Raw genomic sequence first — 13,815 nt, forward strand, 5'->3', positions numbered from 1 at the left:
ATGGACTTTTTATGATGATAAGACGACTGGGTTGGGGAGAAGTTATTGACGGGGAAATGGAATATAATTCACTCCTTGTTTGTTTGTTCTGTCAGAAACCCCTCGTTTTAACTTTCGTTGCGAGGCACTGGGAAACAGCCCGCGGGGAAAAGAAGTGTGGGATCTGCTGGTAAAACCCTGCATTTGAGGTCCAGAGTCTGTGCAGGACCCTTCCAAAGGGGTGTTTTCAGTCTTGTTGAACCTCTCCATAGAGACCCTCCCCATCGCCTGCATCAGTCCTGCTCCCGGTTTGCAGCTCTGGCTCCTCTTGTGAAGACAAGTGTAAATCACAGAGCCATCTTCCCTGCCTCTACCCCTCTTGCAAGCTCCCCCGCTCCCCAGTGCCGCTGCTTTGAAATACAGACCCATTCCAAACATCCCATTCTTGCTCCCCACTCTCCATCTGTCTCAAATTTGGCTGCTCTCTCCCGTTTTCATCTGCTCCATGGTTTGTCTCCTCCATGTAATCTTCACTTCCCTGCTCTGGCTCTGAACACCTCCCTCCTTTCCATCTTGCTCCAGTTCTCTTGCATTTTCATAGAATCAAACTGGTTTGGGTTGGAAGGGACCTTAAAGCTCACCCAGTTCCAACCCCTGCCACAGGCAGGGACCCCTTCCACTGGAGCAGCTTGCTCCAAGCCCTGTGTCCAGCCTGGCCTTGAGCACTGCCAGGGATGGGGCAGCCACAGCTTCTCTGGGCACCCTGTGCCAGCGCCTCAGCAGCCTCATACTAAAGAATTTCTCCCTAATGTCCAGTCTAAATCTTTCCTGTTGATGTCTCCTTATCCCCACTGATTTCCCATCCTTCCTACCCTCTGCTCTCCTCTATCTCCCGGTCACTGGTGTGACAAAGCTGTTCCTCTGCTCCTCCGGCCATGCCTCCAGGCTGTCCCCCACTGCTCAGCACTCCCACCCGGATCCCGCAAATGCAGGGCACGCAGCAGCCCAGGTGTGTGACACGCATCTCCTCCAGCAGCTGAGGAGCACTCAGTGCATGGCTGGAGCTGGATCATGCATTCCTGGAGAGGATTTGGGGGAGGAGATGAAAGCGCTACCACCCAGGGCTGTAGCTGGGGAGCACCTTGTGCTCCTTGTCCCCTTGTGAGCCTGTGGGAAATGGTGATGGAAAGCAGAGGAGGAAGAGAGGGGGTTTAACCCTTTGTATGCCAGCGAGAACACCATCGGATTCCTTCCTTGCTCTTGAAGTCAGCGAGGGGTGAGAACTAACGAGAGATGTCAGCGCTGAAGCCAACGTGACCTGGTGGCTGGGACGTGACAAAGCTGTTGTGTGGCCTTCGGTTTTTATCTTCTCCCACCAAGAAGTGCACCGGGAAGAGCATCCCTGAGCTCTGTCACTGGTCATCTCTGGTGGTTCCTTTCCTGCTCTGTCGCGGTGTTCAGAGGCTGTGGTTGTGTGCGGTGCCCCCCGGGGTGCTGAGTGCTGTCCTGAGAGCGGCCTCCGCTCTGCTCCTGGTGTCTGGACCGAGGCAGGGATGAGCAGTGGGGATCGGCACCTCCGCGCTCGGGATGTGCGGGCAGGGGAAGAGTGCCCATGGTCAGCCCAGTCTGCATCAGAGCCAGAGCGCTGCATCCCCATTCCGGAGCCTGGGAGAGCAGCAGGATAACACTGACCGTGAATGGCTCGATGGTCTCATCTTTACCTTCGTTCTTGACAGGCAGAGGAGCACATATGTGTGTGTGTGCACAAATACGGGTAAATTTGGACCTGCTTGGTGGTTTTGAGCTCGGGTAAAGGTGGTTGCTGGCTGACGTGCCCTCAGTCTCCCTGGCAGTGTGGGCACTCTCATGGCGGGCAGCCCCGCAGGGAGCTCAGCACGACGGGGCCGTCTGTCGGAGGGAGCAGTGGGGCTGCTGTGTGCGCTGGGCAAGGCTGTGACAGGCTGGCCAAGCAGCCGGGAAATGGCCTGCCTGCTGTGCTCTGCCTTTCGCTTTGCTTCCTGTGGCGGAGCTCAGGCCCCGCGTTCCCCAGGCCGGGAATAATGAGTGTTTACTCACCAGCAAAGGAGGAGCTGAATGCCGGCTCCGGTGTGTGGGCTTCCACCAGAGCGGGGACCAGGGGCACCAGGAATGGAAGCCAGACCTGGTAAAGGAGGGGGTTTGTGGCTGCAGGGATGGCTCCGCCGGGGACAAGGGGCCCTTGCAGCCAGGCTCAGGCTGCTGTCTTCATTCAGGCTCCATCATGGAGGTGCCTCCCTGGGTGTGAAGCTCCGAGGTGAATCTGACCCCCTCGGTTCAGCACCGGGTCCCCGCTGCGGGGCTGGAGGTGGGGGCAGAGAGCCGGGGTGCAGGGGTGTGGGGGTGCCTCGGGACCCCTCGCTCTGCTTCTTCCTTGCTGAAGGCGAGGCAGGCAACGCAGCGGCGTGGTCAGGGACCAGCCTCCGGCCACCTCTTGGTGCCTCTGGGGTGAGACCCCCTGCGAGCATGGCCTCCGCTGTGGGGGCGGCTGGCGGGGAGCGTGGCGGCCGTGTTCCTGAGGGAGCAGCCGCTTCCTGCCCCGCGGCTGTGGCTGAGGGCAGGGCAGCAGCTCCGGCCCCAGCGAGGTCTCCTGGCCATTTTGGCAGCAGTGGCTGGGCTGTCCTCTCCCCCATGGCAGAGGGGCGCGGGGCCGTGCGCCAGCACCCGTGCCCGTCGGCACTGAGGGCTTTACCGCAGGAGCTTGCAGTGCAGGCACCCTGGGACGTGTCTGTGAGGCCAAATGCATCCTTGTCCCTCCGTGACCCCACTGCAGTGCTGGCAGTGCTGGGCTCACTTTGGAGACCAGCGTGATGGGAGCCAAGGATCCATGCTTTTGCTGTGTCTGCCCCCCTGCTCCCATTCTGCTCTCAGCTCAGACCTCTTCACCCTCCTCAAACCCACTCCTCAAACCACCTCTGGCTTCTCCGTCCTTTCCTCTGGCTTTGGCTCTTGATGTTTCTGCTGTCTGCTTGTGCCTCGTCTGTTCGCTGTGGCAGCAGTTTCTGAGGGATGTTTGGGTGTAAAGGGTGAGGCGTCCCCTCCTTTTCCCCACTCCCACATCCCTCCTTGCTCTAAAGCTGCTCACTCGTTTGTCATCCGTGTCTCGGCACCAGGGAGATGCTGGGTTGGGGTTTCTTGTACATGGCTGCATTTGAAGAGCTTTTCCTGCTTTGGTGCCCCATGAAAGAAGGATGGAAGGAGAAGGGAGGCAGCAGCACTCTCCTCTTCTGAGGAAGGCTGCCTGGTATGCAGCCTTACGTGGGTTATTGCACCCTGCTCTGCAGTGCATGTGCCCTGGGGAGGAGTAGGGCACCCCCATACCCCATTGCAGCTCCTGCCCGTCAGGGGCTCAGGGCTGTCTGGAAGGGGTGGCAGGATGGGATGGATGGGGCATGAGTGTCTCTTCCTTCCAGTTTGTATGCTGTATGGAGCGGGTGTTGCTTGCCCCGGCTCTTGCTTTGGGGCGGTGTGTAGGTGGTGGGCAGGACTGAGAGGTTCGGTTTGACTCAATGGCTGTTAAGCTGTGGAGAAGAACGACAGGTACACAGGAGCCATCCGGCCTCTCCATCCCCCTCTGCAGAGACCCAGGCCCTGCAGGAAGACTCTTGGAGCAGGAATATTCCTTTAAGCTCGAGGTTTTTCCATTCCCGTTTTGATACTGATAAAAACCAAAACCCAGGTTCTGCTACTTTGGAAGCCGAGAAATGGGGAAAGAGGAATCTCTTGTGACCACTGGGCCGAGGTGGGATTCCAGCCTGGGCTTTCCAAGGCTGGCTTGTTCTGAGCTCTCCATGAGGGAAGATGCTGAAGAACATCTCCTGGAGTGCAGGGATGTCAAATGGGAATGCCTGTCTCCGATTTCTGTTCCTTCATTTAAAGCAGAGGTCCAGCAGACCAGGGGAAACACATAATCCCTTTGGAGCGGGCTGAGAGCGTTTCACTTCCTCGTGGTGCCTTGTTCCTGCTTTTGGAGCCTTTCAGAGGGGTTTGCAGAGCTGGAGAGCGAATCCCACCTCGGTGTTCGCTGCAGGCTGGACCTGGCGTGGCGGAGCTGTGGCAGTCCCACGCAGCACGGAGGAGTTTGTTCCAGCTTCGTATCACCATCACCTTGCCTGCCATGGCACTGCCTTGCTCCTTCTCGGAGGGGAGAGCGTCGTGCGGTCGGCGTGGGCTGCAGTGACAAGTGCTGCAGTGACTGGGGGTGCATAGGTGGAGAGCACAGCGTGGGGGGGCACAATCAACGTCTGGAGCTCAGAGGCTCGGGCAATTTTAGCATCAACCATTTAGCTGTGATTTTCGCTCATTTTCCAAGTGAGTAGCACAATGGAGCGGGTTGGGGGGGAGGCATTCAGGCTGGGTTTCTTTGTCTCTCGCTGAGTTTGTCGTAGGCAGCTCCGCGCTGCGGTGAGCTCAGCTCACACACTGAGCCCATGGAGCTCCCCGGAAAGGGCTGCTGAGCAATGCCTCCGAGCAGGCTATTTTATTTTAGAGCACCGTCCCTTTCTTCAAGACAGAAATAGAACCTTATTTTCCTCCTCAGCTGTGCTCTCATCATCCTGCATGCACTCATTTAAATGTATATGTGACATTAAGGATTATTAGGGGCTTTTATTTTAGGAAATGAACTTGCATCAATAAAGTGTTCTTAAAAGCCCTGGATGTTTTTGCCTGTACCTTCGGAATTGACTTCCGCAACCTCTTCAGATATTGAACTGAGGAGAAGAGAGGAAGGAAGTCGGGTTGCTGGCAGAGGGAGCATGTGTATTTCAGCCTGAAGCAAGGTTTTGGGTTTGCCTTTCTCCGATGATTCCCCGGTGCTGTTACCTCCAGCGGGACTTGCTTGGTAACCTTTAGCGGTAACATTGCAAAGACGGCTGACCTCTAAATATAGATTGGGGTATTTATAAAGCTGGTGCTTTGTACACACAGCATTCGGGGGGACATAAACAGCTCCAGTGAATTGTATTTACCTCCAGCATGGAAACAAATGCTTGATTGCATCACGTGAGCTTGCTCAGTGGCTTTTATTTATATCCTGCTGGCCGCACCGGGCAGGGAAGGAGAGCATGCTTCCTTTTATCTTTCGACCCCTAAAAGACCCTGGAGACTTGTCTCTAGCTGCCATTTGCCCTCTTCTGGAGCTCTGTGGTAGGCTCTTTCCACCTTATTTTACAGGCTGGGAGCCTGTACATCTAAAGAAGCACGTTTCAGAGTCTCCTTTTCTCAAGAATAACAGACGGCAACTTTATGATCTGAGTGATTTTATTTGAACACAGCTGTGGCCTCGTCATTTCAATATTTCAATCAATTTCCAACTAACTAGATGAGAGGAAACTGTGCAGGGAAGGCAGGTTGGAGCGCGGCGGGAGCGTTCCCAGAGGATGCAGGCAATACAGGTTCAGCACAGACACGTCTGGCCTCATCCTCCTATCACAAGGAGGCCACTGACGCCTCCCTTGGTCAGAAAGCCCATCCCGGCATCCTCTCCCCTCCAAGCTTTTGAAGGCAGGCAGACATGGATGGAAGTCAGTGGCAGGGTGGTGTTCCTTTGGGTCCAGGCTGGCTAAACCACAGCCCAGGCTCTGAGTGTGTTCAGGCATCACCGCACCTTTGAGCATCTGGTTATGAGAGGAGTTTGAAGAGCTCTTGGCTTCCTCAGCAGCATGAATCCCTTGTTTTTCTCAGATGGCTCATGATGAGGAGAGGGGAAGGGGGAACTGCAGGAGCTGACTGCAGACTTGGCTGCCGTGCTCTTGGTCTTGACAACTGGATTGTTTTGAAAGGATCACAGCTTCTGTCTGTTGGGCTGTGTCCTGTTCCAAAGGATGGCTTATCTGTTGCTGTGTATATGAACCAGTGAGGGGCAGAGGAAACACTTGCAGATGAAAACAGAGGTACTGCAAGCCAAGGAGGTTTCATACCATACCCTAAAACCAAGTTCCTACACCATTTATCTCCCCTTTTACCCCTGTATTGGGTATGTTCCTATAAATGTCCCCCATTCCTTGATGTTGTGGTCATCTGCTAGGATTTGGGGAGCACAATTCTGTGTTTTCAGGTTCACCAGCTTTTGGTGGTGATCATTAGTTGGACTTTGCAAGGGCAGAATGCTAAAACAGTTTAGAAGTCCTCTTTTCAGAAGCAAAAGAAACTTTGCAACATCATTGCATTGAAATCTCTTTGTTGTAATCATGTTGTGCTGTAGCTTCTTCGTATGTAAAGTGGAGATACAGACTGTTGTTTCCTAACAGGCCAAGAGGTTTCATTTCATCTGGGATCATTACAGAATGGCAGTGATAACACAACTATTAATTACAAACAGGGTTTAGTTGAATTTGGTTTTCCTTGTGCCAGTGATGGGAATTCCTTTTTTCTCTTAAAGGTCCCCCTGTGTTCATTAAGAAACCTGTGGACCAAATTGGTGTGTCAGGAGGGGTGGCCTCCTTTGTCTGCCAAGCCACTGGAGACCCAAAGCCACGTGTCACCTGGAACAAGAAAGGGAAGAAAGTGAACTCTCAGAGGTTTGAGGTAAGAGATGTCCTTGAAATCTGTGTCTCTCTAAAGAGGGAGAGACTGACACAAAGCAGCTAGTGCTCTTCTTTGGCCATCCTCAGGCCTGATAATAAAGGGAGGTTTGGAAGGGGAGGAGTTTTAACAGCAGCAGGACTGAAATGCAAGCTCTTGGCCATGTCAACAGCTGGGCTTGTTCCAAAGCAAGGGAATCTTGGCTCACTTACCTTATTGAAGTTTTTTGTTGTTCCTTTTCCCCTCCTGGGACATAATATGAAGCTGCCTTCTTCCTTCCCTAAGAAACCCCAAGTAAGCTGATGGCACTTCAGCTCTGTAAATGCACCTTTCAGACTCATCCGTGGCTCATTATTTTAACCCTGGGACAGCCTGGAGTAACGTTGCAGTTGCTGGCAAGCAGACCCAAGCAATTGGCATTGTTTAGATAGGAATGAGAGTGGAGGAACAAGGACTAGGAGGTCATCGTGTGGAATTTGCTGTGGGGCTCAGCCCTGCCAGGCAGCTGTGTGCTGAGAGGAGCTTTGTGGTGTCAGCTGCCCATGCAGATGGAGGAACAAGGCGGGGGTTCATCTTTATTTTGTTTTCACTTGCTCTGCTTCCTCCTCCTCCGTCGCAGTTGTGCTCTGAACACCCACCCCACACACACCATCACCATGGCTCCCTCTTTCAGAGCGTTGGAGATGTACATAGCACTTCTGGGGGGTCAGAGACAGGGTTTGCCATGTGACAGTTCTCTTGTCATCTCGAGGTCAGTGGAGAGACAAGTTGACCATGTCAGTTATGTGTAGGGGATTGCAAGGCAGCTGCTGAAGTGTGTTTGTGAGTGTGTGTGCTTCTATAAATGCTTGTGCCTCCTTTCGGAGCAGGAACAAACCTTCTACTCGCAAGCCAAAGAGGCTTACTGTGTGTCTCTCTTCCCCTTTACCCCCCAGACAATTGAATTTGATGAAAGTGCAGGTGCTGTTCTGAGGATCCAGCCCCTCCGCACTCCCCGGGATGAGAACATTTATGAGTGTGTTGCTCAAAACCCTCACGGGGAGGTCACCGTCCATGCCAAGCTCACCGTCCTCCGAGGTAAGAGCACGCCTGCCTGCCATGTGTCAGTGTCACAGGGGAAAGGGAGCCTCAGCCTCTCTGTTCCTTCCTAGCAGTGGGAAGGCTGTTAAAAAATGCATGGCCAAGGCACAGGTCTGCCTTGTTTTGCTTTGTTTGGACTGTCAGGTCTGTTTTGCTCTTGCAGAGTAAAATCCCTGTGTAAGAAACAAAGCTAAAACTGGACCACTTGAGGAGGTTTGACTGGATGATGGGCTGAGGTTCCTTCCAACCTGAATTATCCAATGAGTCTATGATCTTCCCTCCCCTCCAAGAAAAATTCCTTCCCCAGGTTTATAAGCGGCACCAAAACGTCCCCATCATCTCCTCAGAAACGTGGCACCACTCATCCACACACCCTAGGAAACCCTCATTGAGGGAATCACTTAATGGGCTGAGGTTGAGTATGCATCTGCAGAGGCTTTTGTGCAGTTGTTATCAATGCCAACCTCTTCCCTTGAGCAAGGTACCTGGTTTGCCCTTCCGGGCATCTTCCCCCTTTCCAGAGGTCCTCTGCTCATGCTCTCACCAAGAAAACAGTTCCCTGCTTCATTTCTGTTCTGGTTCTTTTCCCACTTCTCTCCCCTATAGAGGATGTTTACATGGATGCCTCCTTCATGTCATCTGTTTGAAGCATGCTCCCTGAACTTGATGTGGGGGAGGGAACAATATGCTGGTGCTGTGGATGCCTCTGGACGTTTGCTGTTCTTACCCCGGAGATGGGCAGCATCATTGTGTGAAGCACTCAGCTGGGCTGCTTGCTAAAACTAACCCATTTTAGGGGAGAAGAGGTGTGGGGTCCTCTGCTCAAATACAGGGCAACGCAGGTGACCCGGGCAAGAGGGTTGTGGTGGATACCTGCCTGTTTGCTCCTGAAGGGAGCCCCGCTTGGGAACACTGGCTATTGATGAAGCCAGCAGCAGAAGGGGCTGTAGCAAAGCCATGGTACTTGCAGTAGGAGCCATTATTTCTGCAGCGAGCATGGCTACCAACAGGTTTAGGTGCTCCAGGCAGTGTGTGATCCTCATAAGGAAGCTCTGCATCTGTGCCAGTTGCTTTTTCTTCAGTGTTCTCTCCAAGAGCATCTCAAATCCTTGTGTTTGAACAGACACTGAGCGCCTCCTTCATAGTGCAGAGTGAAATTTGTCTGCAAATCCCCAACGTACAGCAGTAAATAAAGACCAGACATAAAGAGCACATGGCAAAGCCCTTGACCTCCCCTTGTAGCAGGGAATATCCCTTCTGCTGCCCACCCGGCAGGTTCTGTCTTGTCAAGATGCTGGCTGCCTTTGAGCATGTGGGCCTGTGGTCCAGTCATGCCTGACAGATTTGTGTAGGTGCACTTAAATCTTTGTGTAGCTCCTTTGCCTGGCGTGGCATTTAACCTTCTGTTAGCAGTACGTGGTGGGATGGATCTGTCAGGAGATTGGAACTGTGCTTGATGACAAGAGTGTGTCTAGCTGAAGTTACTGCAGAGGGCTGGGAGCCTTGTTCTTCACACTTACTCCTGTGTATTCCTTGGGAGCTGTGACAGTTTGGGAGAAGTGCCCTGCCATCATACTCCAAAGTTTCTACCCCTTGAATTTAGCTACAGGCAGTGGCAAAGGAGAAGGTTTTCCTCCAGCTGCAGCCCTTACAAATCCCTTGGATTCTCACAGCGTTTTCAAGGCACTTTGCACCAAAAGAAAGCTGCAGTCTGTAGGGAAGGAGGAGCTGAGCTCAGTGCTTGTCCTTAGGGACCAAGGTTCTTTGCACGTGTCTTTTTGCAGCCCTTCCTTCCGGTGTCAGCATCAGCCACGTCAGCTGAAGAGGCAGATGACAGGACAGGAGCTGCATCTCCCCACCACCTGACTAATTACGCACTTTGCTGATCCCACCACAACATGACGACTGCGTGCTCTGCTCCCGTGTTACACAAGCCTTCCTATGCTCTTTGCCTTGTTTGGTAGCCCGGTGAGGGGACTGTGCGAGAGCAGCGAGGATACCTGCTTCATGGAATGCTGGGGAGCAGTGATCAGCTGCAGGGCTCGGCCAGGATGCTCTTGAAGAGCCCAAGGAAGCAGTTTGTGTAGCATACCCTCCCCTTGCCTGCTCAGCTGGAGTTATTCCATCCTTAATCTTGCCTTAGCTTTCCCACAGCAAAGATTGTCTCCTCTTTATCCACACTTCTAAGTGCTGGGAAAGTCAAAAGGACCAAGCACAAATCCGCTAAGCTCCACAAAGTTAGCATGCTGGCATCTATTCCTCTGCTTTCCTCCCCTTCTGCTTTCTCCCACTCTCCTGTTTGTCTTTTCTCTGTCTTTCGTTGCAAGGCCTCCTCCTCCTTCCCGTCTCCTCTCACTTTCAGGACTCATGCTTAGCATAAAGCTGGGGGCTGTTCCACAGCTCGGAGAGGAATGTGAGCTGTCATTTGTGGAAGCTGTTCCCTTGGCGGACCGCGGAGCAGGGAAACCTGGGCCCGTGCCCTTCCATAGTCGGCAGGGTGGGCTTTGCAGTCATGCTGCAGCCTGGTGGCTTTGCTGTTGTGGTCACAGTTAGACACAGATGTGTGTACCTTCATGCTGTACACGTTCATGGGCAGCTACAGGACATCCTCTACCTCAGTGCAGAGCAGTCTCATGAACAGACAATGTTCTTGATAATACATGAATAATACATTCTTCCCTCCTAGATGCAGCTGCTGGAGGGATTGAGAGTAAACCCCTTTTTGCTTATGTACATGACTACTCCTGGATCAGACCCGGGTAGAAATCCACATGCATTCACTTAAAAACAGGAAGCTGCAGGAGAGGAAACCTTGGGGAGCTTCTGGGAAGCAGAGCTTGTGATGGACACCATTCAACTTACACAGAGTCTCTTAACAGCAGCTCCTCTGGCTTGTTTGTCCTTCCTGCTCTGCTTCTCAAGGGATTTGAGTTTTGATAGGGCTGTGGAGACTTGCTGTTCTTTCCACAGCTGGCTAGATGTAGTGCCTGCAAACCTGATTGCTGCAGAGCCCGAAGAAAAGGAAGGAAAGTGGTTTTGGGAAGCATTTTCCAGTTATTGTTGACTCCAGCTGCTGTCATTTTTCATTATAACTTAGGCATGAAGGAAGCGGCTTGGCACAGGCACCCAGCTCCCAGTTGGTATCATTCTGTAAGCTCCACGCTCCCAGCAAAGATTACATGTTTATTATCATTACTGCTTCCTCTGTACAGATCATACTCTTTCTTTACTTGCTTAGTAGCCTGAGACAGAGATCCTCGTGCTGTGAAGGGCTGGCCCATGCTGCCTGCAGCTGAGGGGAAGGGAGCTTTGCCTCAGCTTTCTGCCTGCATTGCCTCTGCTGCTGGGAGGCACGAGCTGGAGTCCAGGCAGAGTTTGGTGCTTTGCTCTGTTGAAGCTGATAGAGACAGTTCCATGGAGTCTCCCTTTGGGAGTCAGTAATAAATGCAGCGTGATCCCATAAAAAACAGGGCTTGGTCCAGTTAAATGTAATGGAACAAAATTCACTGTGCCCCGATGTGTTGCTCGCTGCGTGCTGGCTGATGCTGTCTTTTCCTGAGGATTACTGTGCTCTGGAAAATTGAGGGGAGCTATCAGACTGGTAAGGGCTGTGGTACCTGGTACCAGAGCATGATTCAGGCTGCTGTGGACAGACTTCTAAAATTCTTTTAGTAGTTTTTCCCTGTTGATGTCTTGTTAGGAAGCGGTCATACATTCCTCTTACCAATTCTGGCCTGTGTTTTTCCTCACACATCTCCTACTCCACGAGGAGATCTGGTGTGGGCATGTCTAAAGTTCTAGCCAGATCCCTGCTGTTTGGTTGGGGCTTTTCGTAATGGTTGGCTTTAGATCAGCAAGAGCTAAAGATAAATCAGTTCTAGATGCTCAGCAGAAAGCCTGGGGCCCCCCAGCAGCGCATCTTCGAGAGCAGGCGGCCCCTCGGAAATGTGACCTTGCCACTTGACAAGTTCTTGGCAGTCTTGCTTCAAACTTGACTTGTTCTGCTTTTCTTGTAGTGACCTGAACATCAGGCAGCATTGGAAGCAAATCAGTTGTGTAGCTTGTGGATAATGTCAGAGTGATGTTACCTCAGATGCCTTTCTAACGGGGGTATCTAGGGAGACGTTAGCCAGGAAAGACGCTGGATTACCTGCGCTGTTACGAGGTCCATCACACAGATCTAAGCATGTTTTATTGTTTATAAGGCTGCAAATTTTCAATAACATTGTTAGGTTATTTCTGTTTTCCTAATAAAACTTCCAGATCAAAATGAATGGGCTCAACAGAGCATTTACTGAGACTCCTCCGTGTATTAGCATTGTCTTTGCCTGTGAAGTAACAGTTAGCTAAGACACAGATACATATGCAGTGATGGAAAGAACTTGTAATTTCCCAAGGCACATAATGCCAGGAGGCCTTTTGGGGAGGGGACAGCTGTGAGTGTTCATGAAGTTAATGCAAAGAACAGGAATAAATTCCAGGAGTGCTGGATTTTGATCCTGATTCAGCTTAAAACTCCTGTCACTCAAGCTGCTTCTTCTCTGTGTTCTTGGTTCCTCCACCCTGAAGCAAGGCTAGTTGACTGCTTAGAGACCTGACAGCACCTATGAGCTGGGCCACATGTCTTCAAAGAGCAAATAATGACTCCTCTTCCTCACTTGAGCAGCATCCTCATTGTGGCTTTCTGCATTCAATACGTAGAGCGCCCATAATGCTCACTCACTGCTTCTCCTCTCCATTATCAAACATCTGTGCACACCCTGTGGGGTGAAGAGCAGCAGCACCATCCACTTTACCTTTCCTCATCATCCACATTTCCAGCATAGCCAATTAGGTAACCACAGAGCTGCCACCTTCCAGAGCACCCGGGAGGCAGCAAGGGGCACCCGTGCTTGTTCTGTGTGACCCCGTGTGTGGCAGCGCATGCGCCCAGCTGGCTTCGAGGCACATCCTCTGGTAGGGTTTATTACAGATGAACACTGAAGTGCTCTTCTCTCTCTGCCTCTCTCTGTTCTTTCTCACTCTGCTTTGTTCAGTGGCCTTGAGGTAATTCATCAGCTTTTCATCAGGGGTGTCTTTAAGCACCTCAGTCTAAGCAGGTATGAACAAGGTGTTTAGGGTACTCTGTTAATATGGCAAGGGCAACACGTGAAAACATCTGCCTGCATGAGCTAACATGATAGTCAGCAGCAGGCAGCTGCCCAGGTGTGCCCTTAAAGCATCTTCAGCTTGTGCCTTGTTTCTTTTGTTCTTGCAGTTGCCTGGGCTGCTTTTAGAAGGAGAACTCACGATCCAAGCCGTTCCTTACTTACTTATTTGGTGACAGGTTTGATGGGGTGGTGTTTGGGGATTGATGGGGAGGGTGGCAGGGCACTTGTGTGCATGTCTTACGGGGACTGAGCTGAGGTAGTAATTGCATTACTACAGGGAATCTAGTTAGGGGATGAAAGCAGTTTCACTTTCCTGGCAGGAAGGAAATCTGAGCACTTGAATCAGTGCAATATGTGATGTTCAGAGATGCGTCCTCCACTGATCTGATCCTCAAATCTGATCACGCCTCGAGTCGCAGTTGTTTTAATTAAACTCAGAGGAATTCTGCACATTGTGCTGCAAGATTAACATTTTTGTTTAATTAGAAACACTCAGGCAGAATAGTTGTAGCAGGCCTCCCCCAACACAACACACGTGCACGCAGACACCCCGCCAGTCGAGAGGGTTATTCTCTCTGTGGATTAATTGGTTGATGAAATTAGAGGCCGGGGGTTTGAGCCAGGTGGAGCAGCAGCACCAGGGAGCAGGATGAAAGCAGGAATCAGTAATGATGTCATCTGCAGCCAATGCGGCAGCAGCTCCTTCACAGCACACCACCGCCTGGTTAAAGAGCAGGAGGGAAGAGAAGACGTTAAAAGCCTGCCTGGCTGGGAGCTGGAAGCAATTCCCAGGCTCCCTCTGTCCCAGGCGCACTCATGGAGGGGCCAGGGGTTTGCAGCACATGGGATCTGCAGGATCACACACTGTTTGGAGGCTCCTGTGATGCCCAAGCAGAGAGCCTGGTGAACTGAGAGCTCAAAGGGTTGGTTCAGTGCCTGGTTAAAGCTGTTTAGCATTTAGAATGCAATAGCCTGGTTTAGAAGGGCTTCAGATGCACTGAAACGACGACATTTATTGTCCATACTGGATCTGTATTACTTTAAC

The 13,815-nt window shown here is 51.9% G+C and overlaps 1 protein-coding gene across 6 annotated transcripts in view; it reads left to right on the forward strand.

The window, feature by feature from the left end:
- PTPRS (protein tyrosine phosphatase receptor type S) overlaps positions 1 to 13,815 on the forward strand; it is a 170,624-nt gene that overhangs the window by 88,804 nt on the left and 68,005 nt on the right. For 5 of the 6 annotated variants that reach the window (XM_062618729.1, XM_062618731.1, XM_062618730.1 and 2 more), the window contains exons 3-4: positions 6,398 to 6,543; positions 7,476 to 7,617. The exons of the other annotated variant lie outside the window; for it this stretch is intronic. In XM_062618729.1, coding sequence (XP_062474713.1) covers positions 6,398 to 6,543; positions 7,476 to 7,617 — 288 coding nt within the window. The remainder of the gene's footprint in view (positions 1 to 6,397; positions 6,544 to 7,475; positions 7,618 to 13,815) is intronic. 6 annotated transcript variants of the gene reach the window in all.

The sequence above is a fragment of the Pezoporus occidentalis genome, unplaced genomic scaffold (genome assembly GCF_034315485.1).
Source record: "Pezoporus occidentalis ecotype Australia unplaced genomic scaffold, CSIRO_AGI_Poc_V1 ctg202, whole genome shotgun sequence".
Taxonomy (NCBI): domain Eukaryota; kingdom Metazoa; phylum Chordata; class Aves; order Psittaciformes; family Psittacidae; genus Pezoporus; species Pezoporus occidentalis.